Source organism: Desmodus rotundus, chromosome 1, assembly GCF_022682495.2.
Source record: "Desmodus rotundus isolate HL8 chromosome 1, HLdesRot8A.1, whole genome shotgun sequence".
Taxonomy (NCBI): Eukaryota; Metazoa; Chordata; class Mammalia; order Chiroptera; family Phyllostomidae; genus Desmodus; species Desmodus rotundus.
The window spans coordinates 63,946,104-63,973,286 of NC_071387.1; the positions used below are offsets into that span (position 1 = coordinate 63,946,104).

The 27,183-nt window shown below is 34.8% G+C and overlaps 1 protein-coding gene across 2 annotated transcripts in view; it reads left to right on the plus strand.

The window, feature by feature from the left end:
- Positions 1 to 27,183, plus strand: part of CNTLN (centlein) — a 268,014-nt gene that overhangs the window by 59,151 nt on the left and 181,680 nt on the right. For both annotated transcript variants that reach the window (XM_053924685.1, XM_053924690.1), the window contains exons 4-6: positions 5,628 to 5,762; positions 6,354 to 6,533; positions 20,748 to 20,885. In XM_053924685.1, the coding sequence (XP_053780660.1) occupies positions 5,628 to 5,762; positions 6,354 to 6,533; positions 20,748 to 20,885 (453 nt within the window). The remainder of the gene's footprint in view (positions 1 to 5,627; positions 5,763 to 6,353; positions 6,534 to 20,747; positions 20,886 to 27,183) is intronic.

The window sequence follows — 27,183 nt, forward strand, 5'->3', positions numbered from 1 at the left end:
CACCTCAGCGCATGTCCATGGATCATACATGTAAGTTCTTTCAATTCTCTGTTTCCTATACTATTCTTAACCTCTCCCTGTATATTTTGTACCTACCATTTATACTTCTTATTCCTTGTACCTTTTCCACCATTATTCTCTTCCCTCTATCCACTGAAAACCCTCCATGTGATCTCCATTTCTCTGGTTCTGTTCTTGTTCTAGTTGTTTGCTGAGCTTTTGTTCTTTGTTTTTTTTTTAAGGTTGAGTTGTTGATAGTTGTGAGTTTGTTGTCATTTTACTATTCATAGTTTTTGATCTTCTATTTCTTAGGGAAGTCTCTTTAACATTTCATGTAATAAGGGCTTAGTAATGATGAACTCCTTAATTTTACCTTATCTGGGAAGCTCTTTGTCTGCCTTTCTATTCTAAATGAGAGCTTTGCTGGATAGAGTAATCTTGGATGTAGGTCCTTGCCTTTCACGACTTCAAACACTTCTTTCCAGCCCCTTCTTGCCTGCAAGGTTTCTTTTGAGAAATCAGCTGATAGTCTTATGGGCCCTCCTTTGTAGATAACTGTCTCCTTTCCTCTTGCTGCTTTTAAGATTCTCTACTTATCTTTAATATTGGGTGACTTAATTATGATGTGTCTTTGTGTGTTCCTCCTTGGGTCCAACTTCTTTGGGACTCTTTGAGCTTCCTGGACTGCCTAGAAGTCTATTTCCACTGCCAGTTTGGGGAAGTTCTCCTTCATTATTTGTTCAAGTAAATTTTCAATTTCTTGCTCTTCCTCTTCTTCTCCTGGCACTCCCATGATTCCGATGTTGGAACACTCAAAGTAATCCCAGAGGTTCCTAAGCCTCTTCTCATATTTTTGAATTCTTGTTTCTTCATTCTGTTCCACTTGAATGTTTATTTCTTCCTTTTGATCCAAATTGTTGATTTCAGTCCCAGTTTCCTTCCCTTCACTGTTGGTTCCCTGTATATTTTTATTTTACTTTGTATAGCCTTCATTTCTTCCTTTATTTTGCTACCCAACTCAGTCATTTCTGTGAGCATCCTGATTATCAGTGTTTTGAACTCTGCATTTGACAGGTTGTCTATCTCTTCATCACATAGTTATTTTTCTGGAGTTTTCATTTGTTCTTTCATTTGGGCCATATTTCTTTGTCTCGGTGTACCTGTTATGTTGTAAGTGGGCAGGGCCTTAGATATTCGCCAGGGTGCGCCAACCCTCTTTGCTGTGTTGTGGCTCTGTTTGTGGAGGAGGGATCAGACAGGGAACAATATGCTTGCTTGCTCCACTCTAGCCCCACTTTCCAATGAACTCTCCTGTGAGACTGGGAGTTTCCCCCTCCGTGGCAACCTCTGCAGTAGTTTATAGCTAGCTTTGAGTCTTTAGTTTCTTGTTCAGCCAGCCCTGACTTGCCTGGGTGGTCTGACACCTTGCTGTGCGTCCTCTCTTGCTCGGCTGCCTGTCTCCCTTCTCTGCCCCTCCTACCAGACTGGGTGAGTGTGCCTTGAACCCCCTGATTGTCAGAGTCCCATGTAGTTTGATTTTCTGGCACTTCTGGTTGTTTACTGTTTGAGGATTTGTCGTTACTCTTCTTTTGGTTGTGCGAGGAAGCAAAGCATTTCTACCTACACCTACATCTTGGCCCGAACTCCTGGTAAACTCATTTCTCTTGAGGCCAGGCCTTATTAAGAAGCAATGAATGCTTTGGACATATTTTTTTAAAAACCTACTCTTCCCCTTTCCCTGTAGATGGAGGAAGGTATTTTCCTCCAATTTTCATTGTCACAACAATACAGGGCTCAAGTACATAGAACTCATCAAAGTGTAGGAGCTCCTTAGGACTGGGCCCTGCTGGACCTTTTAACTCTTAAACATATCTACACTGATCCTCCAGCATCTATTCCCTAATTATAGATAAGGTTTTTCCTATCCCAGTAAAGGTTCCCATGAAGTTTTCTCCTGGATTTCTGCTTTGGTAAATTGTGATTCTCTCTATCTGCCTGTTTGACTCTCCAGTTTGGGGAATAGTAGTTTGCCCGGTGATCTCATTTCTCTGATGCAGCTAAGAAGAGTTGTTGATTTTCAGTTTCTTCAGCATTTTTAATGTTGTGTGAATGGGAGAGATGACTTACAATTTCCTTACATGCCAGATTTGAAACCAGGAGGTCCCTCCATTGTGTTTTGTTGTTCCACCAAGTAATATTATATATATAGCTCTAAATTTTCAAAACTTCTAGCCCATGGAATAGAGTAATAGTTAAGAATGACAACTCCTTAGCTTATGTAAGTCTTAAATTACTAGAAAGTTATACACTTATACTGTGTTTTTAGCTAGTTGCACAAGAACTTTCATAGAAGTGCAGTCTAATGTGATATTTTATTTATAATAGTGTAAAATTGTCATATAACTTGTTTTGGGAAGACTATGCTTTGTCACTGTTAGTTATAAAATAGGCCATATAATAAATCCCCCTTCTAATATTGCATTAGATAACATGACTCTGCTAATAACCTATATATTGTATTTAATTAGATGATGATTGCTCTTTAACATTATATTTCTCTGTTTCCTTACCTTCCTGGAAAATAAAAATAAGTTTTGCTTCTCAATTACCATTAGTTCTCTTACCCCTTTCTCTTTCTCCTCTTAGCATTGTTTTAGTTGTGGTTTTATTACTTATCTGTTTGTATTAAAACTTTCTGGTTCATTTGAAAGTAGGTCATGTAAATAATAAATTAACTATGCTCAAATATTGCCTGATAGAGATTTAGGCTTTATGCTGCTGCCTCCTCCCCTTTTTTCCCTGCTTCATACTCACTATCATTCTCTTCTTAGTCTATAGACTTCTTTGACCATGATGTGAATTATTCATTTCATGGCTTATTCATAATAAATTATTTGTTTCAGACATACTTTCTCTTGTCACCCTTTTTGCTTTATGGTTCCTCTGAGTTCTACTTGCTATTTTAATATTAACTCAAGCCAGACCATTAAGAATGTACTCTACCTAGAAAAGTTTATTGAAAAAGTTTCATAAAGTTAAATTCTAAAATGAACTGTAATTATAAATACCCATGTTTTTATAATTTAAAGTAGATCATTGAGGGTATATTTTATTAGAAAAATATGTTGAATTATACAAGATTTTACAAATCTTTAAGGGCTTAATTTATCAATCCTCCTCTACTGGGAGTATATCTTTATCTAATTTATTGCTTTAATGATTATGTAATATAATATAAAATTTATTAAATGAATTACCAGAATATGATAGTTTCGGTTAACTAATTTCCCACTGTAGTGTACTTTTTATGTAAAAATTGAGCTTATTGAATTTATAATTCATTGTCAATCTCATTTATAAACATTTACTAATCTGGTTAGAGAGACAATATGTGTACATACAGGAAAAATTAAAAGGCTAGGTAGTATCTTACGTGTCAAATGAATAATATATGCAATACAGAAATTTAGAAATGGCCCAAATTACTGTGATATTGGGAAAGGCTCGTGGAGAAGGTAGAAATTGTATTTGAAGGAGGATAAGACTTAGATGGGGATAGAAAAATGGGCTGTGAAATGTGGATGGGCCATATTTATGGACCTATTTTTATGCTGGTTGATTGATGTCAGACACATAAGAAATAGAAATGAAAACTGTGTTGAGGTGTCACTTATATCTACTGGATTTGTAAAAATTAACAAGCCCGAGAGTCAAGTGTTGCTGCAGATGTGGAGCTAGTGAGAACTCTGAAGTGTATCTTTCCTATGACTTAACAATTTCACCTCAAAATATATATAATTTAGAGCAATGTCTTCCAAAATTTTATTAATACCATCCCCATACAGAAAAAATACATTTTACTTCATGATCCAGTATATACACATGAAATGTGAAGTAGCTGAAATATGCAATGATAAGAGATTGATAAATATATAATAGAATATTTATGTAATGGAATAATATTACACTCCAAGGTAATTGAACCACAGGTACATCTATCAATATGGATGGATTTGGAATGTAATGTATATTGAGAAAAAATAGCATGCCACAGAATATGTGTAGTTTGTTTTAATTTATATTAAGTTCAAATATAAGCTAAACTGTACAATGCATTACATAGGGATATATATATATGTCTTCAAACTACAAGGAAAGGCAAGATACGGGCGAGAACCATAGTTTCAGGACAGTGCTTGCCCATGTGAGAGGTTCAGGGAATATACACAAGACTTCAAAGATAATGGTAGAGTTGTGTTTTTTAGTTGGATGGTTGTGGATATAGGGGTGCTCTTTTTATTTTTCTTAATACTTTCTGCACTTATCACGGATTATTTTTGTATGTATAGTCATGCATCACATAACTTCAGGTCAGTGGAGGACCGCATATACTAACTACAGAGGTCCTGTATGATTATAATGGAGTCCCATATGGTTCCATATGATTAAAAATTCCTGTTTCTAGGGATTTTGTCATAGCCATCATATTGGTAGCGCATTGCATTACTTGTTTCTGGTGATGCTTGTGTAAACACACCTACTGCACTGCAAATCATATACAGCACTTACAGTTCCAGTAGTAGCCTATATCGTCTGAGTTAATGTAAGTGCACTCTATGATATTCACACAAAAATGAAATCACCTAATTGTGCATTTTCCAGAACTTACCCCCATTCTTAAGTGGCCCATGACTATATTTATTGTTTAAAATACTTTTAAGTAGAAGTAAAATAAAATCAATTAACATTCTAGCTTTAAGAAATTAGGATATAGGAGATACACTTGTTTTATTCTTTAAACTCTCTATATTCTTTCACCCTATCTCTGAATCTTTAAGTTCATCCTCAAGTCCTTTGAAGAATATTTACTAGAAGTAAATATGAAAATACAAGTACAAATATAATTCAAGTTGAAGTTTGTATAGAAAGTTGGAAATGTGGGATCGGAGATTGGGAGAGAGTCGGCTGGATTATGGATGATATAGTCTTCCAGACACAGATGAGACCATAAACTAGGAGAGTGCGTGCATTTTCTGAGGGAAAAGCTGTAATGAGAGGAGTGGGAAACTAAGGATTGAGTCATGGGTACTCCTTCAATTAGGTATCATTTAGGTATTTAGGTTTTTTTGGCAGGTAAGAAGAATATTCAGTTAAAAATTTTGGTAGTTATAATATTCTGAATACTCTTTCAGTGGAGCAAGGTATTTTTGGTACCAAAATAAAGTTGCCATTTTTTATTCTTTAAAATTATTAATGCCTTGAAAAACTGTAGTTGTTTCCCTAAAAATAGTTCTTTCAAATGATACCTCAAATGTGTAATAGTTATTTTAGCTAATATTCATTTTCCTTAATTAGATAGAATGTTTCTTAAAATTTTGTTTTTCTCTTATTACACACCTAAATCCCAAATATTTGCTTTCTGAATGTGGCCTACTATTTGGTATCCAGTTTTTACTTGCACAGTTTACTTAAAAAGTTATGGACATATCAACAAGAAGGAAATGAGCATTGTTATTATGAAGGCTAGTGAATCCTTATATTTTAATCAAGATCTGAATCTTTCTAAATAAAATGAATATTTCTTAGAAATACTAGCTCACCAATAACTTATTTATTTATTTTTGTAGAGAGAATTGGGATTAAAACAGGACATAAATGACCTTGTAAAACGGAAGATTGCAGTAGATGAAGAAAATGCTTTCTTAAGGAAAGAATTCTGCGACTTACAGAAGAAATTTAAAGATAAAAGGCAAGAAGTTAAGGTGTGTTGACTTGAACATAGTTTTACAGTGCTATTGCTTTGAAGTCCTTCTTTAAGCTTTGTCAGCTTTTGTGGCACAGAAAGTGACAAGCTTGGAGGAAAAATTGCCTTAGGCCCTGCTGTACCACAGTTTTTTCACATGAGAAAACTCTGAGAAAGATGCTTTAAAGCTAATACTCCAAGCTTTAAAACTTTCAGATAAATAGTTAATGATGGAAATGGAGCTAAGAAAGTAGGAGTGTGAATATGTGGCTTCTTGTAATTAGATTCTGATGGGACTGGCATTATTAATTGATAAAACCTAGGTCTGGGAGGATATGTCTGTGTGGGTCTCAAAAATAGCTGGGGACAGCATCAAAGGCAGCTTGATCAATTAATGGGCTCTTTGCAAATGTGTACTCATCAAAGCTGTCATCCAGTGAAAAAATATGACCCATCCACCTGCATGAAAAGAGGCCAATAAAAATATACAGGTGACCTTGGCTATCAAATATAGAAGAAGCTGCTGTGAGGGTAAAACTGCACAGTTTATATTTGCTGATTAGTTCTCGCCATTTTTTTTTGTTATTGGCCCTGTGGTACTGTTCTGCAGGACACTAAAGAGAGTGTACAGAATAAGGAAGAACAAAACAGACTGCTTATAAAAAATCTGGAAGAGGAAAATGAGAAATTAAGTACCCGCTGCACTGACCTGGTAAATGACCTGGAGAAACTGAAGAAGCAGGAAGCACATTGGAGAAAAGAAAAATATAGCATTGATGCAAAAATAAAGGTATGCATTGAGAATGGAATTCACGCTGTTATTTTTAATCCAACTTCTTATAGGACCCTTATTACATGTTATTTTCTTTAAATAATAAGTTATATATTCAAATCCACCAGTGGGGACTAGCATTAATTTATATTCCTTCACTTAAGACCCACAGCTTTTAAAAAATTGATGTTTCAAAGCAGGAAACTGACTTCAAATAGTTATCTAAAATGTAATCATTAAAAAATAAAGGGTATTGCATTTTGAAATAAAATGTGTTAAAAACATTTGGAATCATGGCTTTTTACTTTTTTCAGTTAGGGCTTAAATTTATAAATACAGCTAGAATTCATTGTTATATAGTTTTAAGACTATTTTCAAGGCCTTAAAAATAAAAATGTTGAAAAACACAAGACAGTTAAAAAATACTAGTATGTGTTTTGAGGGTGGCGTTTTCTTTGGCTTAAGAGAACCTATTCACAGTAAAATTTTATTTCATAGAATATAAAAGTGCAATCAACTTCTATCATGTTTTTATACTATTTTGGTCAGTGTTTTTCAAAATAATACTTTTTAGTAACTTTCTCTGTCTTGGAAATGGTTTTGTTCAGTTTTTGTCCATCAAATTTCAGGTTTTTATTTTCCATAGATGTTGTTGAAAAGGCCAGGAATGGATTTTTGTGCTAGTAAAAATATGGTAGTCCTTTCATGTATGCACACATAAAAAGAACATATAACATAAGACCCAGCTGGGTGGCTTAGTTGGTTGGAGTGTTGTTGCACACTCCAAAAAGGTTGCGGATTCAATTTCTGGTACATGTAAGTTCTTTGGCTTCTCTGTTTCCTATTCTGTTCTTAACCTTCCCCTGTCTATTTTGTGCTTACCAATTCTTCTTCTTATTCTCTGTATTCTTTCCCCTACTCTCTCCATTCCCCCTCCCTGCTGGATAGAGTAATCTTGGATGTAGGTCCTTGCCTTGCATGACTTCAAATACTTCTTTCCAGACCCTTCTTGCCTGTAAGTTTTCTTCTGAGCTAGTGTTACCTACTACTTTTGTAGGTAACTGTCTCCTTTTCTCTTGCTGCTTTTAAGATTCTGTACTTATCTTTAATCTTGAGTAATTTAATTATGATGTGCCTTGGTGTATTCCTCCTTGGGTCCAACTTGTTTGGGACTCTCTGAGCTTCCTGGATTTGCATATGTATTTCCCTCATCAGGTCGGGGAAGTTTTCTTTCATTATTTTTTCAAATAAGTTTTCCATTTCTTGATCTTCCTCTTCGTCTAGCACTCCTATGATTCAGATGTTATAATGCTTAAAGTTGTCCCAGAGTTTCCTGAGCCTCTCCTCATTTTTTTGAATTCTTGTTTCTTCATTCTGTTCCACTTGAATGTGTATTTCTTCCTTCTGTTCCAAATTGCTGATTTGAGTCCCAGTTTCCTTCCCATCATTATTAGTACCTTGAATATTTTTTTTTTATTTCACTTTGTATAGCCTTCACTTCTTCCTTTATTTTGGTCCCATACTCAATGATTTCTGTGAGTTTCCTGATTACCAATGTTTTGAACTCTGCATCTGATAGGTTGGCTATTTCCTCGTTACTTAGGTTTTTTTTTTTGGAGTTTTGATTTGTTCTTTCATTTGGGCCATATTTCTTTGTCCCAGTGCACCTGTTACGTTGTAAGGGGCAGACAGAGCCCTAGGTATTCACCAGGGTGGGGCAACCCAGTTTGCTCTGTTGTGGTGCTGTATGTGGAGGAGTGGTCATAGAAGGCACAATGCCGCTTGCTCAACTGTGATCCTGCTTTCAGTCACTTCCCCACTACCCACAAGTGAACTGCACCCTTATGGTGCTGATTCCCATGTGGGTGGGTGGGTTTATGTATATTGGGCCCTTCCAGTGGACTCTTCTGTGAGACCGGGTGTTTCTCCCACCACCTCAACCCTCATAGGTTTTTATAGCCAGAGATTTTGAAGCTTTATTTCCCCGTGCTGGAACCCTGGGTTGCATAGTCTGTCTCGCTCCCCAGTTGTCCCTCTCATTTTATCTGAACGCATATGTGGGACTGCCTTTCCGTGAACTGCCACCTTGCCTGCCCTTTCTGCTAGCTGCCACCTTGCCACATGTCCTCTCTGCCCTGGCTTCCTGTCACCACCTTTCCTGCCAGTCTGGATGAATGTTTCTTCTTTAACTCCTTGGTTGTTGGACTTCCATACAGTTCGATTTTCTGGCAGTCCTGGTTGTTTTTTGTTTTTAAATTGGTTGTTATCCTTCTTTTGGTTGTACAGGGAAGCATAGCCTATCTGCTTACACCTATATCTTGGCTGGAAGTTTGAGTTTCTTTTCAACAGTTTTTGCCAAATGTCTCAGTTCTAAAAATGTGTACATCTGCATTTTCCTAAGTTATATAATTATGTTGTGTCAATAAGAAAACTTTGATTCTTTCCTCTCTAAAGTATTAATTAGCATATAATATACATATATTGTATTTAATCTATTAAAAGTGTACAGTTAAATAATTTTAGTTTATGCATAGTTGTTCAACTATTACCACAATTACTTTGAAGTCATTTTCGTCATCCCCAAAAGAAACCCTGTAACCTTAATCAATCATTCCTTATTTACCCTTAGCTCCATCAAGGTTTAATAGATAACCACTAATCTACTTTCTTTCACTATAGATTTGTCTATTCTAAATATTTAATATAATTGAAATTATAGTGTAGGGTCTTTTGTGGCTGACTTAGAATGTTTCCAGAACTTTCCATGTTGTGTCAGGTACTGTATTAGTGCTTCATTACTTTTTATTGTTGATTAATATTCTATTTCATAAATATCCTACATTTTATTTATCAATAATATGTGGACATTTGTGTTATGAATAATGCTGCTATGAACATTTGTCTATAAGATTTGTGTGTGTGTGTATATATATATTACATATTATATATTATATACATAATATATAATATGTAATATTACATATTATAGTATTACATATTATATATATATACTTGTATATCTTCATTTTCCTTAGGTATATAGTAAGAAGTGAGATTACTGGGTCTTAGTGTAACTCTGTCCTTAAGTGTTTGAGGAAATGTCAGATTGTTTTCAAAAGCAGCTGCACCAAAATAATGATAAGGACTTGTATATTGTTGATAATTTCAGGGTTCAGGAGATTTTTAAGCTTGAAATGTTTCTTGAAATTCTTGGACTAGAAAGGAAGCAGTGGCTTCCCAATCTCGTTACTTCAAACTGTATCTACCTGTTATTAACACTATATACATTGTTGGCAGTTGTTGTTAATTAGAATGTTTATTAATACTAATGTTAGAAAAGCAACTGCACCATTGTACATACTGAACAGAAGTGCATTAGGGTTGTGATTTCTCAGTCCTTGTCAACACTTGTTGACTTGTCTGCCTTTTTAATTATAGCTATTCCTATGGATGTAAAGTTGTTTCTCATTGGGTTTTGATTTATATTTCCCTGATGGCTGATGATGTTGACAGTCTTCTCTGGTGTTATTGGCTATTTGTATATCTTTGAAGAACTGTGTATTCCTTTCTTTTGCTTATATTCTGTATATGTCTCTTTTTAGCTATAAAATTTAAACTATTTCCTTCAGTCCTCTTAGATGTTTTTTTCTTCTGTAATAGCATTATTTGGGGAACAAATGTTTTGCATTTTGATGACTTTGAATTTGTCTACTTTTTGATGCCTGTGCTTTTTGTGACATATCAGAAAAACTATTGCCTAATTCAAGATGGTGAGGATGGACACTTATATTTTCTTCTAATAGTTTTATATCTTACATTTAGTTCTTTGATCCATTTCAATATAATTTTTGAATATGATGTTTGATAGGAATCCAACTTCATTCTTTTACATGTGTTATTCATACATGTGTTCCAGCACCATTTGGTGAAAGACTGTTGTTCCACCATTGAATTGTCTTGGAATTTTTATTGAATATCAATTGACTCTAAACATAAGGGTTTATTTCTGGAATTAAATTTTGTTCCTTTGAACTATACATTTACTCCAATATCTCTGCCACATTCTCTTAATTATTTTAGATTTGTAGCAAGTTTTGATATTGGGATGTGTTTGCCCTCCATATTTATTCTTATTTTTCAGGATTATCTATTCTGGGTCTCTTGCATTTCCATATGAATTTTAGAATCAGCTCTTTCATTTCTTACAAAAAAAAAACAAGCTGATATTATTTTGTTAAGGATTGCATTGAATTAGAGTATCAATTTTGGGAGTATTACTGTCTTAACAATATCATATATTCTGATCAATCAACATGGAATGTTTCATGAGTTTAGGTCTTTAATTGCTTTCAACAGTGTTTTGTATTTTTGGAATACAACTTGGCACTACGTTGGGGTATGTATTCCTAAATATTTAATAATTTTTATGCTATTCTAAGTGCAACTATTTCTTAATTTTTAAAAGATGGTGCACTTTTAATGTATGATACACAGTTAATTTTTGTTTATTTATCATGTAACCTGCAACCTTGTTGAACAGATTGATTCCTTAAGACGTTCTGTATGTAAGATCATGTTGTCTTCAAGAAGAGATGTTTAGTTTTCTTTTCTAATCTGGATGCTTATAAATCTCATTTTGTTCTGTGTTGTCCTTTCTAGAACTTCTAGTATAAAGTTAAATAGAAAAAGAGGTAGTGGACATATATGTTTTGTTCCTGATCTCAGGGGAAAAGGATTCACTTTTTGACCTTTGAGTATATTAGTTGAGTTTTTTGTTGATGTACTTTTATCAGATTGAGAAAGTTGTTTTGTATTCCTGCCTTGTTGATAGGATTTTAAAAAAATTTTTATTGTTATTCAATTACAGTTGTATGCCTTTTCTCCCCATCCCTCCACCCCACCCCAGGGGATTTTTTTTTTTTTAATCACGAAAGGATGTTGCACTTTGGCAAATGTTTTTCCTGCATCTATGGAAATGAGCATATGGTTTTTATCTTTTATTCTGTTGATATGGTGAATTACATTATTTGATTGATTTTGAATATTAAACTAACCTCTAATTGCTGGGATGTCATTGTCTGGTTTTGTTATCAGGATAATGCTGGCCCTATAGAATGAGTTAGAAAGCGTTGCCTCTTAAATTCTTTGGAAGAGTTTGACAAGGATTGGCATTAAAAAAAAAAACATTTGATAGAATTACATGACCATCTGGTCATGGAATATTCTATTTGGGAGGTTCTTTTTCCTTACCTGAGGACATGCTTATTGATCTTAGAGAGAGGGGAAGAGAGAGGGAGAGAAACAGTGATGTGAGAAAGAAACATTGATCAAATTGCTTCTGACATGTGCTCCGACCTGGGATTGAACCCATAACCCAGGTATGTGCCTTCACTGGGAATTGAACCCACAACCCTTCACTCTACAGGAAGACGCTCTAACCGACTGAGCCATACTGGCCAGGGCCTATGTTGGAAAGTTTTGATAACTAATTAAAGCTCTCACTTATTATATAGGTCTATTGAGATTTTCTTATTTCTTGAGTTGGTTTAGGGAAAATGTGTTTCTAGGAATTCGTTCATTTTATGAAAGTTATTTAATCTTCTAATATGCAATTGTTTATAGTATTTTTAATAATCCTTTTTCTCTATGGTTAGTAGTAGTATCATTTTTGGATTTTTATTTATTTAATCCTTTCTCTTCTTTTTCTCTGTCAATCTATGTGAAGGTTTGTTAATTTTGTTGCTTTTTTAAAGAATCAACTATTGCTTCTCTCTATTTTTTTGCTATTTTCTTTTAAAAAAATTTCCACACTACTCTTTATTATTTTGTCCCTCGGGATTTACTTTGTCACTCCTTTTGTGTTTCTTCAATATTTAAAATTAGATTATTGATTTGATATATATCTTCTTTTTTGATGTCAGCATTTATAGCTAAGCTATAAATTTCTATTTGAGCTCTGCCTTTGGTACATCCTGTAAGTTTTGATATGTTACGTTTTCGTTTTCATTCATCTCTGAATATTTTATAATTCTCTTGTGATTTGTTCTTAGACTTACTGGTTGTTTAAGAGTGTATGTTTTGATTACCACATATTTTAAATTTTTCAGTTTTTCTTCTGTTACTGAGCTTTGGCTCCATTCCATTGTGGTTGGAGAAGCTCCTTGGTATGATTTTAATATTTTTAAATTTATTGGGAGCTGTTTTATGGACTAATTTATAGTCTGATGTGGGAAATGTGCCATGTGTATTTGAGAAAAATGTGTATTCTTCTTTTTGGGAGTGCAGTGTTTTATATATACTCGTAGTTCAACTTCATTTATCTTGGTGATCAGGCCCTCTATATTCTTATTTGACATTGTGTTGAAATGTTTTAATGATTATTTAAAATGGAGTACCTACAACTATTATTGTGGAACTGTCTATTTTCTCCTTCAATTCTATAATTGCTTACTTTTTATAATTTAGGGCTCAGTTGTTTGGTGCATGTATGTTTATAGTAATTGTATGTTCCTGATGAATTGACTTTTTAAAATATAATGTTCTCTTTTGTCTCTTGTAACAGTCTATTTTGTCCAATATTATTATATCCATCCTCAGCTCTTTTTTGGGTTGTTACTTTCATGTAATACAGGGTGTGGCAAAAGTAGGTTTACATTTATATGCAAAATAGTTTATTCTTATACTATTATTTATTAATTATTATATTATTTTCTACACAAACAACTATAAGCCTACTTTTTCCCTTTCACATATATTTTTCCATCCTTTTAATTTTCAATCTATTTTTTATCTAAAATTAGTCTGTTTTAAATATCATAGAGTTGTATATTTTCTTTATCTATTTTTTATTAATCTATTCCTTTTTATTGAAGTGCTTAATCCATGTACATTTATTTAATTACTGGTAAGGGGGGACTAACGTCTGCCAGTTTTTAATGTTTTCTGTATGTCTGATATTTTTTCTCTCTGATTTTTAAAAAATTAATTAATTAATTTTTATTCAGTTACAATTGTCTGCATTTTCTCCCCTTCCCTCCACCCCACCCCAGCCAGTCCCACCTCCCTCCCCCACCTCTACCCTCCCCCTTGATTTTGTCCTTGTGTCCTTTATAGTAGCTCCTATAGACCCCTCTCCCCACTATCCCCTCCCCACGCCACTGTGGCTATTAGTACAATGTTCTTAATTTCAATGTCTCTGGTTATATTTTGTTTGCTTTTTTCTTTTGTTTATTAGGTTCCAGTTAAAGGTGAGATCATATGGTATTTGTCCCTCACCACCTGGCTTATTTCACGTAGCATAATGCTCTCCAGTTCCATCCATGCTGTTGCAAAGGGTATAAGCTCCTTCTTTCTCTCTGCTGCGTAGAATTCCATTGTGTAAATGTACCACAATTTTTTGATCCACTCATAAACGACCCCGAATAGCTGCAGCAATTTGAGGAAAAAGAACAAAGCAGGAGGGATCACAATACCTGATATCAAACTGTATTACAAGGCCACTGTAGTCAAAACAGCCTGGTACTGGCATAAAAACAGGCACATAGACCAATGGAACAGAACAGAGAGCCCAGAAATAAACCCAAGTCGTTATGGTCTGTTAATATTTTCTCTCTGATTTTCACTATTACTTTTTTCCTTTGTGTTCAGTTGAATTTTTATAGCAGCACCTTTTTATTTTCTTCTCATTTTTGTTTATATTGTATGAATATAATTTTTTGTGGTTAGCATGGGGTACATTTATCATGCTAAACTTACAACAATATAATTTAAATTGCTACCAACTTACCTTCTGTAGCATACTCAATTTTACTCCTATATTGCTTTTCCTTTATGTTATTTTTATCACAAGTTACAGTTTTACAGTTGTGTGTCCTATAGCATAGATTTGTAATTTTATGTGCTTGTTAGTGAAATAATGTAGGAAATGAAAAGTAGAGTTACAAACCAACATGCAATAATATTGGCTTTTATATTTGCTCATGCATTTACCTTTAATGGAGATTCTGTTTCTTCATAGGGCTTTCAGTTACTCTCTTGCATCCTTTTATTTCAGTCTGAATGATTAGCATTCTTGTAGCGCAGATCTAGTAATGAACTCCCTCAGTTTTTGCTTATCTGTGACTACCTTACACTCTAAATTTTAAAGGACAATTTTGCTGGGTATAAAATTCAATGTCAATAATTCTTTTATTTTAGTACTTTAAATATGCTATCTCATTGCCTTCTGGCTTTCATGATTTCTTATGATAAATCAGCTGAAAATCTCTTATTAATGATCTCTTGAATATAACACGGCATTTTCTGTTGTTGCATTCAACATTTCTTTCTTTGCTGTTAGTTGAATTTCAAAGTTTGATAATGGTGTCTTCATGTGGGTCTCTTTCTATTGATCTTACCTGGAACTCGTTGAGATCTTTACATTTTTAGATGCATATCTCTCATCAAAATTGGGAATTGTCTGGCCATCATTTTTTAAAATCTTATTTCTGTGCTCTTTTATGTCTCATTTCCTTTTGAAACTCCTGTAACGTGTATGTTGGTTTGCTCAATGGTGCCACTGTTCCCATAGTCTCTGTTCATTTTTCTTCATCTTTCTTCTACTCAGATTCAATAATTTAACTTGTTATATCTTGTAGTTTGCTGGTTCTTTCTTCTGTCTTCTTATATTTGTTGTTTAACCCTCTAGTGAATTGTTAATTTTTGTTATTTTGCTTTTTAACTCTGGCATTTGATTCTTTTTTATAATTTCTATTTTATTGATTTTTTTCAAGTTTATACATTGTTTTTCTTGATTTCCTTTAGTTCTTCTTTCATCATTTCGTTTAGCTCTTTGAGTATATTTAAGACAGTTGTTATAAAGTTGATACTGAGTTCCAGCCAAGATGGAGGCATAGGTAGAAATGCTTTGCTTCCTTGCACAACCAAAACAAGGATAACAACCAATTTAAAAACAGTAAACCACCAGAACTGCCAGAAAATCAAACTGAATGGAACTCTTACAACCAAGGAGTTAAGCATTCATGCAGATCAGTAGGAGGGGCAGAGGACTTGCAGCAAGGCGATGGACCATGTGGGAGAGGCAGGTGCTAGCCGACCAGGAAACTAAAGACTCAAATCCTCCAGATGTAAAATCCTGTGGGGGTTGCAGTGGTGGGAGAAACTCCCAGCCCCCCAAGAGAGTTTGTTGGAGAGACCCACAGGATCCTAGAGCTCACACAAATCCACCCACCTAGGAATCAGCCCTGAAAGGGCACATTCGCCATGGGGGAAGTGATGGAAAGTGGGGCTAGAGCAGAGTGAATGAGCGGCGTTGTTCCCTCTTCGGCCACTCCCCCAGAGACAACACCACAACATAGCAAAGAAGGTTGACCCACCCTGGCAAATACCTAAGGCCCACTTACAACATAATAGGTGCACCAAGACAAAGAAATAGGGCCCAAATGAAAGAACAAATCAAAACTCCAGAAAAATAACTATGTGATGAGGAGATAGACAACCTATCTCTGTGTGCATACTACTTGGAGTTTATTGAGCTTCTTGCATGTGTATAATAATCTTTTTCATCATTGTTGGGTAATTTTTAGCTATTATTTCTTCAAATAATTTTTGGTTTTTTATGCCCTTGCCTTTCTTTTTGTAGTCCCAGTGTACTTATGTTATTGCATTTGTAGCATTCCATACCTCTCTGAGGTTATTGATTTTTATTATTCTTTTTATTGTTTTACCTTCAAGTTTGTTCCTTTTCCTGTCAGTTTATATTAAATATTGAGCTCCTCCAATGAATATATTTTTTTATTTTTTAATACTGTTTTTTAGCATCAAAATTTCCGTTTGGATGTTTTAAAATAATTTATATCACTTTATTTGTGTTTCCTTTTGCATGAAACCTTGTCATTTTACTATTTTTATTTTTTAAGCTATGGTATTTTGTAAAGCATGATTTTTTAGCTATTTAAGTATATTTATAATGGCTGTTTTGATGTTTTTATGAAGTCTGATATCTGGATCCTCTCATGGGCAGTTTCTGTTGCCTGCTTCCTTTTTTCCCTATGGGTGACATTGTCCTCTTCCTTTGAATGTTGTAACTTTTTGTTGAAAGTGCACATTTAAAATTGTATACTGTAGCAGGTTTGGATACCGATTTCTCACTGTACTCAGAGTTTGAGGATGTTTGTTCATTTGGTTGTTAAGTAGTTTGGCTGGACCTTTTAGTAAAGGGGAAAGTAAAGTATATTTCCCCTGCAGTGTACAGCCTCTGATGTTGCTTTTCAGAGAACACGCACTTGGACGAGCCTATATTAATGCCATGTTCATAATGATTTTAACAGAGCTCTTCTTCACTGACTGTTCTCTTGATCTTTCTGTTAATAGGTCTGCCACTGTTGGTCTCCAAATATTGCTTACTGATTTTTCTGTTGCTTTTGACAATGTTCTGGGCTACAAGTTGTTTGACATCTGATCTAATCATATCTGGGTCTCTTTTTAGGGTTATTATTATATTAAAAAATATGGTAAAATAAACATAACCTCACATTTATCACCTTACCCATTTGAAATGTACAGTTCAGTAGTGTTAAGTATATTGCCATTGCTGTATAACCAATTTTCAGAAAATTTTCATCATCCAAAAGTGAAACTGTACTCATTAAACAACAACTCCCCATTTCCACTCTTCACAGCCCCTGACTCTATCAGTCTACTTTCTGTTCAATGAGTTTGACTACTCTAGATACCTCATATAAGGAGAATTGTTACCAGTAAACAGTCTCTCCAGGGAGACTCTGATTGTAGCAGTATTGGGAGCAGGCTGATGGTGGGGAACATGAGTAGCTGCTGAGGGGATAGAAGTAGGCCGTGGGAATGGGACCTGGGAGGCACTTGTGCACTGAGCCCAGCCCTTTGGGGACAGAGGTTGGAGGTTGGAGTACCAAGGGCGTGCAGTTGGTCAAAGAATGCCTTCACAAGCCACCCAGGGTCATGGAGAGGACTTTGGGTTTTGCAGCACAGGGCCATATTGCACTTCTGTGGGGCATGCGGCTGTGTTGCCCAGGTAACTGAGCATATACCTTGTGGATGCCTAGTCCCTGATATTGGACGCCTAGTCTGTAGTGCCCTACCGCTCCCACTGAGGGTGTCCTTGGCACATGCCTGAGAGGCTGTGTGAGGTTCCAGGGTTCCTTTGCTTAAACCTTTTGTTTGGTTTCTCTCTTTAGGTTGACTTTGAGTACAGGCAACTTGCTGCATGTGGGGACTGGGGTATGGGGGGTATGGAGTTGATGGAGTGCCAGGGAAATCTCCCCCATCAATCAAGATTGTGGCAGGGGGAGGATCTTCCACTGAGCTCATGAAAACCTAGCAAGATAATTGGAGAGAAGAAAAAGCCCTTCTTTCCCATTCTGGTACTATTTTTAGGGTAGAACCAGGGGAAGGCAGATAAATGTGCTGTAGAAGTTAAAATGGGAGTGGGAGATGCTAGACCAAAGAGGCCTATCAGTCTAGCCTGGGGAAAGAAGAGGATGGTTAGGAGGTAGACTCATCAGAAGCATAATAAAGTTAACTGATCTGCCTCACACCCAAGCTACTATAGTTCCAGGGGAACAAAGAAACCTCTCTCTTATTCATGGCTTGCTGGCTGGGGACCTACACTCCCATGATGCACTCACCTGTTTTCTCCATGGGTCATGTGACCTTAGCATCCACATGACCCATGACCTACAGGAGGAAGTTTCTCTCTCTCTCTCTCTCTCTTTCTCTCTCCCCACCCACCACCTGGTGATGCACTTGCTGGTGCCTTTGCTCAATCTCGCAGCCCTAGCATGGCCCGTGGCTGAGTAGGCTCCACATGCTGACTCCAGGAGGGAGCTTGAAGTGGAGAGGAGCTGGGAACAAGCTGAGCTACCTGGATGACCACTTAGCAGCCATCTGTGGGCTTCAAAGGGATATATTTTAAATTGGATCAAGATCTCAGGATCTTTTGTCTTGTCTTGCTGAGGAGATGGGCTAGTAGACAAGAGTTTGCCATTCTCCCAGATCATGCAGCACTGGATTAAACCTCCTTCCTTTTTACACCAGCATGTGCCTCACGGTTTGGGTTTTGTGATGACAAGCAGCTGAACCCCTGTTTTTCGTACAGAATCATAGTATTTTTGTTTTTTGTAACTGGCTTATTTGGCTTCACATAATGAATTCAAGGTATACCCATGCTGTTATGTAAGTTAAAATTTCCTTCCTTTTTTGTTGTGGTAAAAAACACATAACACAGTTTATCAATTTAACTATTTTTAAGTGTACAGTTCAATAGTATTATGTATATTTACATTGCTATGAAAGAGATCTCTAGAACTACTTTGGCTTGAAGAACTGTAATTCTATGACCATTAGTTACTATCTCTTTTTTGTTCTCTCACACTAGACCTTGGTAATTATTATTCTACTTTGTATACCTATTAATTTGACTACTTTAAATATCTGAGTGGAACCATGTGGTAATTATCTTTTTGTGACAAGTTTATTTTGTGTATCATAATGCACTCAAGGTTTATCCATGTTGTAGCATACAATAGGATCTTTTTTAAGGCTGCATTGTTTCATTGTATGTATATACCACATTTTGTTTATCTATTTACCTGACATTTGGATTGATATTCTACCTCTTGGCTACTATGAATATTGCTGCTCTGAAAATAGGTATGCAAATATCTCTTCAAAACCTTGCTTTGCATTCTTTTGAATGTATACCCAGTAGTGGGATTGGTGGAGTATATGGTATTTCTATTTTTAAAGTTTTGAGGGATCCCCCATACTCTTTTCTGTTTTCTGTAGAGTCTGTACCACTTTATAACCCCACCAACAATGCACAAGTGTTCCAGTTTTTCTGTATCTCAACCAACACTTGTTAGTTTGTGCCTGCCTGCCTGCCTTTCTTCCTTCCTTCCTTCTTTTCTTCCTTCTTTCCTTCCTTCCCTCCTTCCCTCCCTCCTTTTGTCCCTCTTTTCCTCCCCTTGCTCCTCTTATCTCTTGCTCTCTTTATCCCTTGCTTTCTTCCTCCTCTTATTCTTCTTGTTCTCCTTTTTCTCCCTCTCTCTCTTCCCCACCTCTCTCTGAAAGAAGTGTTCCTATGAAACCCTTCATAAGCTGGAATGATGTAAGTGAAGAGTAGTCCCCATTTTTAGAAAGTTTGCATTATGCCACTTCACTTTTCTGAAAGACCTTACATTAGTATGGTTACAGCATTTTTCATAGAAGTGAAAATTATCATTGGATTTTTGTTAGTTAGTGAAAACAGGTACAAATGTAGGTCTTTTGTAAAAGTGAATTGGCGTAATGTGAAATTCTAAAAAGCTGGGGATACCTGTATATTTATCTGTCATTCTTCTTTTTATAATAAATGCGAATTTAAGAAGTACTCACAGTGCTACCTTGGTTGAACACCAATAATTTTATTTTTAAAAGATTACTTTAGCTACTGCACTGTGAATATATGAGGTTTGAGAGCTTGGCTAGGGTAGATTTGTAGTGCTTGACATAAAGCCTGGTGCTCAGTTTTGGAAATAATGATCGCATAGTGTTTATGTGGTCATACTCAATTTTTAGATATAAAATTTACTTAATACTTTATGAAAATAAATTAATTTTAAAATATATTCTTGAGAAAATATTTCTGAAAAACTAACATCAGTTTTTAAATGGGAACATTTTTAGAGAATTATCAGGAGGAAAAGGCCAACTTTGAAGAACTACAGGTGAAATTTCACTAAAGTTGGGAGAACTCAGCATGATATGAATCTCAAACATTGTGAAATTCTTTTGATATCTTTTCTTCTCTGACTACATTTAAAATAGAGTAAAAAATCAAATATCTGCCATTTGTTCTGGTTAAGTAAATGAGCTCATGTTTTTTGTTCATGGAATTAACTTTTTTATTGAACTATAATTTCTTTATTTTAATTTTAATAAGTAAATTTCCACATAGAGTTTCAAATTTATTTGTTTTAAATCTTTAACTTTCACACAAGGAAGCCATGATACTTTTCCAGTTTCTGAAAAAAGTATCTGTGACTCCTATAAAGTTATTGCTTATAATGAAAATTTTTTAATAAAGTGAAAACAAAAATATAAATTTAAAACACTACTTATTTTTACTGTCATCTTTTAGACTAAGTAGTTAAATACAACAGATATTTTATTTATTTGATGTTTATTGTATTAGATTTTCATGTGTTCTAATTTCAGGCCTTTGAAGACAATTTAATTGAAGCAAGGAAAGAAATTGAAGTTTCACAGAGCAAATATAATGCTCTGTCATTACAGTTGACTAATAAACAGACTGAACTTATCCAGAAGGATATGGATATTACCCTGGTCAGGCAAGTATAGTCAGTTTTTAATTTAATATTATAGAAATGTCATTAGTTCATATGGCAGATTTATGTTTATTATTAATACCCCCAAATGACAAAAATATGTCTTCTGTGGGTACATATGATTGTGCATTGTAACTATCTGGAATTATATACATCAAACTGGGAATAGTTGACTGGGGAGCACCAGGGATTTCATAGGATTCACTAGCAAGGGTAGCCAATCTTTTGACATCTCTGGACCACACTGGAAGAAGAGTTGTCCTGGGCCACACATTAAATACATTGCAACAAGCAATCACAAATACACTCATAATGTTTTAAGTAAATTTACGATTTTGTGTTGGGCCGCATTCACAGCCATCCCTGGCTGCAAGCAGCCCACGGGCCACAGGTTGGGCACCACTGGTGAAAGCATGCTCCAAGAGTAGCCTTGTTCCAGTTTTTGACAAGAATAATGCACTCATTTATTATTTCCTTTTTAAAGTCCTAGCCATATATTATATAATATTTATTACTGTTATAATGAAAAACCCATTTCAACATTTCATTCCAAATAGTTTTAGTTTGTGAAGTAAAATCCTATATCAAAATAGTTAATTTTTTAGTACCCTTTATAAAGTAGGATTACTTGTAAAACTTGTGCTTTTAAGTATTTTGAAAGATTTTAAACTATAATTTATAATTACCTTTATCAGAAAATAGTGTTAGAAAAATTATAAATATTCAAATATGTATACATGCATAAACACACATGCCTTGTATATAAACATGTATACATGTATGTACGTGCAAAATTCATCATATACCTCTTGAAGTACAATTTTATCTTCTGAGCTACCACTAAATATAGTATGTATATAATGTATTTATATCTGATACATATAATTATAATTAATATTATATATAACATATAATTGTAGTATTATACATACATATTATGTATTTATACATGTACATATATGTAGCATATTCAAGATATATCAGGGCAGGAATTTTTCTTGAATAATAGTTAATGTATACATATGATTCTGTTACCCAAGCAAAAATTCACTTTGTCACATTTTAAATCTTCATTTCAGAGGGGTGAAGAAAAGTATAAACTTTATATATGATAGACTGGTCAGCTTATTCATTCATGTTACAATTATTTTTAAGCTATAGAATATGAAAAGTATATTTTAAATTAATAAGTGGGCTTAGCACACTTGGTAAACACAAGTCTGTGTATAAAATTCAAGTGCATTGTTTGCTACCAAAAGGTTAGGAAATGGGCTTAAAAATAATGTAACTACAACATGACTAAAAATATGAAAAGTATAATTAAAAATATGTTTTACTTTTATATAGAGAACTATAAAACATTATTGAGAGAAATAAAAGGTTTAATGTGTGCAGGGATATAAAGTTTATGGTTTGTAAGACTCAATATGATAAAAATGTCAGTTCACTTCAAATAGATATTGAGGTTCACATTATCATTAATTAACAGGAAACCATTACTAGCCCTAGACTAGAAGTGGTAAGGAGTCTTACAGGAGAATTGTCCTTAGAGGAACAGAGTTTCTGCCCTTTATGGTTCAGCTGAGTGGGAGCTAGGGAAAGAAATACTTTTACTTCTTTCTCCTTTACCCTCTTACCACGGGCTAGCACTTCAAACTAATCAAAGTCAGGCAAACCTAAAGGACAAGGAGCCACTATAATGTAGTCTGTAGAGGTTGACCTCTTAGGCTAAAGAGTAGGCTGGAGTACAAGAGAGTAGGTTAGAGATGATTGGATAAGAAAATATGTGGCACATTCTCCACTATTGCTTTTTTAGTGCTTTCCTGGACATTTAATGCTTATTAGTTTTTCTGTGTAAACTTTAGAGTAAACTTGCTTACTTTTTTTTGAGGATCTTATTGCAGGGGTGTCAAACTCATTTTCACCGGGGGCCACATTGGCCTCGAAGTTGCCTTGAAAGGGCCCAATGTAATATTAGGACTGTATAAATGTAACTACTCCTTAACAGTTAAGCAAGAGCTCAGTGCTGCTGCTGAGTAGAAACAAGGTGCCGGGCTGGATAAAACAAGGTGGGAGGCTGGATTTGGCCCGTGGGCCTTGTGTTTGCCACCTGTGTATTAGAGCATCAAATTTACAAGTAAACCTAAAGAGAATTGACATCTTTATGATATCAGTTTTCGTGTCTTAGAGTACGGCATGCCATTCCATTTGTTTCAGTACCTTCATGTCCTTACAGAATGTTTTATATTGTTTCTCATACCGGTTTTTGACATTTCTTGTTAAAATTTATTCCTAGCAAGTTCATGTATTTTGTTACTATTTTAAATTTAAGTGGTGTCTTTCTTTCTTACATAGTTTTCGACTGATTTTTCTCTTACTGTTTATAGTTTCTGCTCTACATTTTTGATGTGTTATGATTTGGTGGGTAAAGTGCTCATAGTTCTTTCATTTTTACTGTGGTTGTGCTTTTTATTTTTCTGTGTTAATCTTTGTCTTGAGTTCTAATTCCTCTGAAATTAATATTGCTATTCTTTATTTTTGTTTACATTTATATGATAACAAATAAAATGAATACATAATTTTAATATGATACATGTAAATTATAAAAAAATACATAGAGTACAGAAAAGTACAAAGAAGGTAGAAGAAAAAAATTACGCTAAAAATAATACTCTTAAAATTTTGTGAGAATCAATGTATATTTTTTAAATCTATATTTATAGATAGAAGTTTTCAGATTAAAGGGACTGGGTTGAACATGTTCTTTCCATAGTAGTAACTTCAGTTTTGTGATATAATGGAGGAGTGGAGGAGTGACACTGGTGTGAAATTGAGAGAATTATTAAATCTCAGCTGTTTCTTCCCTTTGAAAATCACTACCTTTTTATCTTTATAAAGAAAACTAAGGACGAAAGAAATGAGAAACTGGTGTTTGATGTCATTATGCTGTTTTTTAAAAACTACATTGTATCTTTAGTTGGTTTTGACACCTTGCTATATATACTTTGGAAATGAGGATATACATTCAAACATTTTAACTATTTCTTATTTTGTGTGTCAAGATTTATAAAATTTATCTCCTCTTGCATAACCACAGTGTTCAAAGATGTTTAAACCTGGTTTTATATATTGTTAAAGTGCTCATAACTACACTTCTTACTCCCTCTGTATTCATTCCTGTACTTTAATTCATCTCAAAGGCCCACTTTTACCAGGGTCTTCCCTATTGCAAGAGTACACTTTCTCCCAAATTGGCATAAGATTTAGCTATAAATCTTATTTTGGCCTACGGAACGACAGTGAAAGTGACATATGCCACATCTTAGCAAATGTTTTAAGAGTTAACACTTTGATTTGCCTTTGCTTTTTGCCCTCTAGAATGGCTTTTTCTTAATAATGCCAGTAGAGTGTCTTATTCTTAATACAGTTCATTGCTCTATTTTGGGTCTTAGAAGAGAGGAAATCCGCATGTAATGTGAGCAGGCAATAAATCTTTGTTTTTATAAGTGATGAAGATTTTTTAAACTTTAGAATAACTTAGAGAAGTTGTCTGAAACCCTTTGTCTTATTTATCAAATTTAACCTCTAAAGAGAGCTAAGTGCACATCAGTAAATGAGTGGATCAGAAAACTATGGTATATTTTCACAATGGAATACTACACAGCAGAAAGAAGGAAGGAACTCCTACACTTCACAACAGCATGGATGGATCTAGAGAGCATTATGCTCAGTGAAATAAGCCAGGTAGTGAAAAACAAATACCATATGATCTCACCTATAAGTGGAACCTAATCAACAAAACAAACAAGCAAGCAAAATATAACCAGAGTCATTGAAAGAAAGAACAAACTGACAGTAATTAGGGAGGAGTGGGGGAGAGGGATTATGGGGGTAAATAAGGGAAGGGTCATCAAGGAACATGTATAAAGGACATGTGGACAAAGTCAAAGGGGATAGGATTGAGGGTGGGAGGCAGGGGTGGGGTGAAGTGGCGGGGGTGAAATGGAGACAAATGTACTTGAACAACAATTTAAAAAAAAGATATATTCCTAATTTATCCCATCATCCACTCAATTCCTCAAATAACATTACTGTAACTGGGTCATTGGATTTATCTTTCAGCAATACAATATTTTTAACAATACTTAAGATTCTTCTTGAGGTGGGAAGAAACATTGTTCATTCTCAGCATCCTCTCAGCTCAACCCACACTTTCCAATATTCCTTTTCCATGTTGGTCTAGAGGAAATTCTCAAGTTTGAACCTACCAATTAAAATTATTTTCCGTAACGTTGATTTTACTTATAACTGCTTTTATTATGAATTTTAATGCTGTTATTACATCTTTCCTTTTAACAGTTCTTCATGTTATCCTTTTTTCATCTGTTTAACATCTGTCTTACCCCATATAATCTAGAAAACAGGGCCTGAGTGAAGGAATATGAACTGATTACTTACTTGGGGCATTCAATTTCAGGGCAAACCCAGTGAACAAAGAAGAATCTGAGGCAGGGAAGCATAAAAAATCAATGAGGTACAAAATAGACAGGGGGAGGTTAAGAACAGTATAGGAAATGGAGAAGCCAAAGAACTTATATGTACAACTTGTAGACATAAACTAAGGGGGGGAATGCTGGTGGGAGCCGGGGTGCAGGGCCGAGGGGAATAAAGAGGAGAAAACAATGGGACAACTGTAATAGCATAATCAATAAAATATACTTCAAAGAAAAACAAGTTTATAATAGAAATCACACTGAAAAATAAAGTAGTGAGTTCTTTTGTGAAGTCCAAAAAACTCCCCAAACAAACAACAATTCAAGGAAATGCTTCACTGTGAGCCATGAAGAGGCAACACATGCACTGAATTAGCTAGCCAGGTTGTTTTTGAACTATTGCAATCCATCAGATGGAAAAAGAAAAAAGAAATGTCTGGTTTGTCTTCCATTGGTCAAAATATACTGCTTACCACAACTATGTGTTAACATTTTATCCTAATCTGGAAGTGGTACAAGGAGACAGAGGTGCTAGGCATGCAGCTGGTTGACCTTGAGTAGTGGAGCCACATAAACTGTATGAATTTCATAGGCTGAAATGGTTAGTAGGCTGAGGTACAGCTAAAGACCGTGAACCTAAAAGGCAAGTGAGGCTGAATCTGAAAAGTCACTTGCGATGTGTCTAATACAAAGACAAATATGTAGTAAGGGAATGGAATTATTTTAGGTGCTCTGTTTATAGCAGTGAATAAAAATGTTTCTGACTTCACAGAGATTTTATTGAGATTATCTTCACGCATTGGCTCTTCTATGAGTAATTCAGAGACGTGCAGTGTGGTTTTTTTTCCATACTTTTTCTAGACCTAATTCCTTAAGTAACTCTTACTCATTTCCTTTGTGTATGCACAATAAAATTCATTTTTCTTAATTCTAAGTACTTCTCTTTTAAAAAGAGCCCTGCTAGTTTTTCTTTACTTGTTTCAAATGAGGCAAAATGTAGGCAAATTTAGCGTTTTCCCATGGTCCAGATGTGTGTTTTATAAGCCTTGTTACTTATTTTGATACTGATCATGTTCTGAGTTTTATATTTTCAACATTGGTGTACATCCTATCCCATCTACTTTTCACAGAATGGTGTGGGGAGACACAGATTAAAAAATATATCTATACAGTGTAAGATTATGCTTCCATTGCATAATGGGATTGCACGTAGACTATGCATGTCCAGAAGACAGCAAGAGATGTCAAGAATATGCTCTTTTTCTTAGCTGATTTTTAATGTTCTAGTGCCTTACATCATGTACATCTTGATACTATTGTGTTTCTTCTCATTAAAGATACGTATGTTTTGTTGTACCTGACCCTTAAATGCAAGCCAGCTACTGATTCTGATACTCTCTTTAAGAAATAACAAATGTTTCCTAGCATTGGAGGAGATATAAATTTGCTGTGTTTTACACTGTATTGAAAGATATGGGTTTTTTCCCTTTGGTGAGGTATTATACAAATGCTTTTTCTAAATTTTATTAAATTTGTTGGGGTGACACTGATAAATAAAATTACATAGGTTTCAATATCAGCTGTATGTTGCATTATTCACCCCCCAACATCAAGCCTTCTTTTGTCACCATATATTTGGCTCCCCTTTAACCTTTTCTATCATCTCTCATCCCCCCTTTCCTCTAGTAACCAGTATACTGTTGTCTCTGTGTATAAGTTTTTGTTTGTCTTACTAATTTGTTGATTTCAGTTTTATATTCCACACATGAATGAAATCATATAGTTCTGACTCTTTCCATCTGACGTATTTTG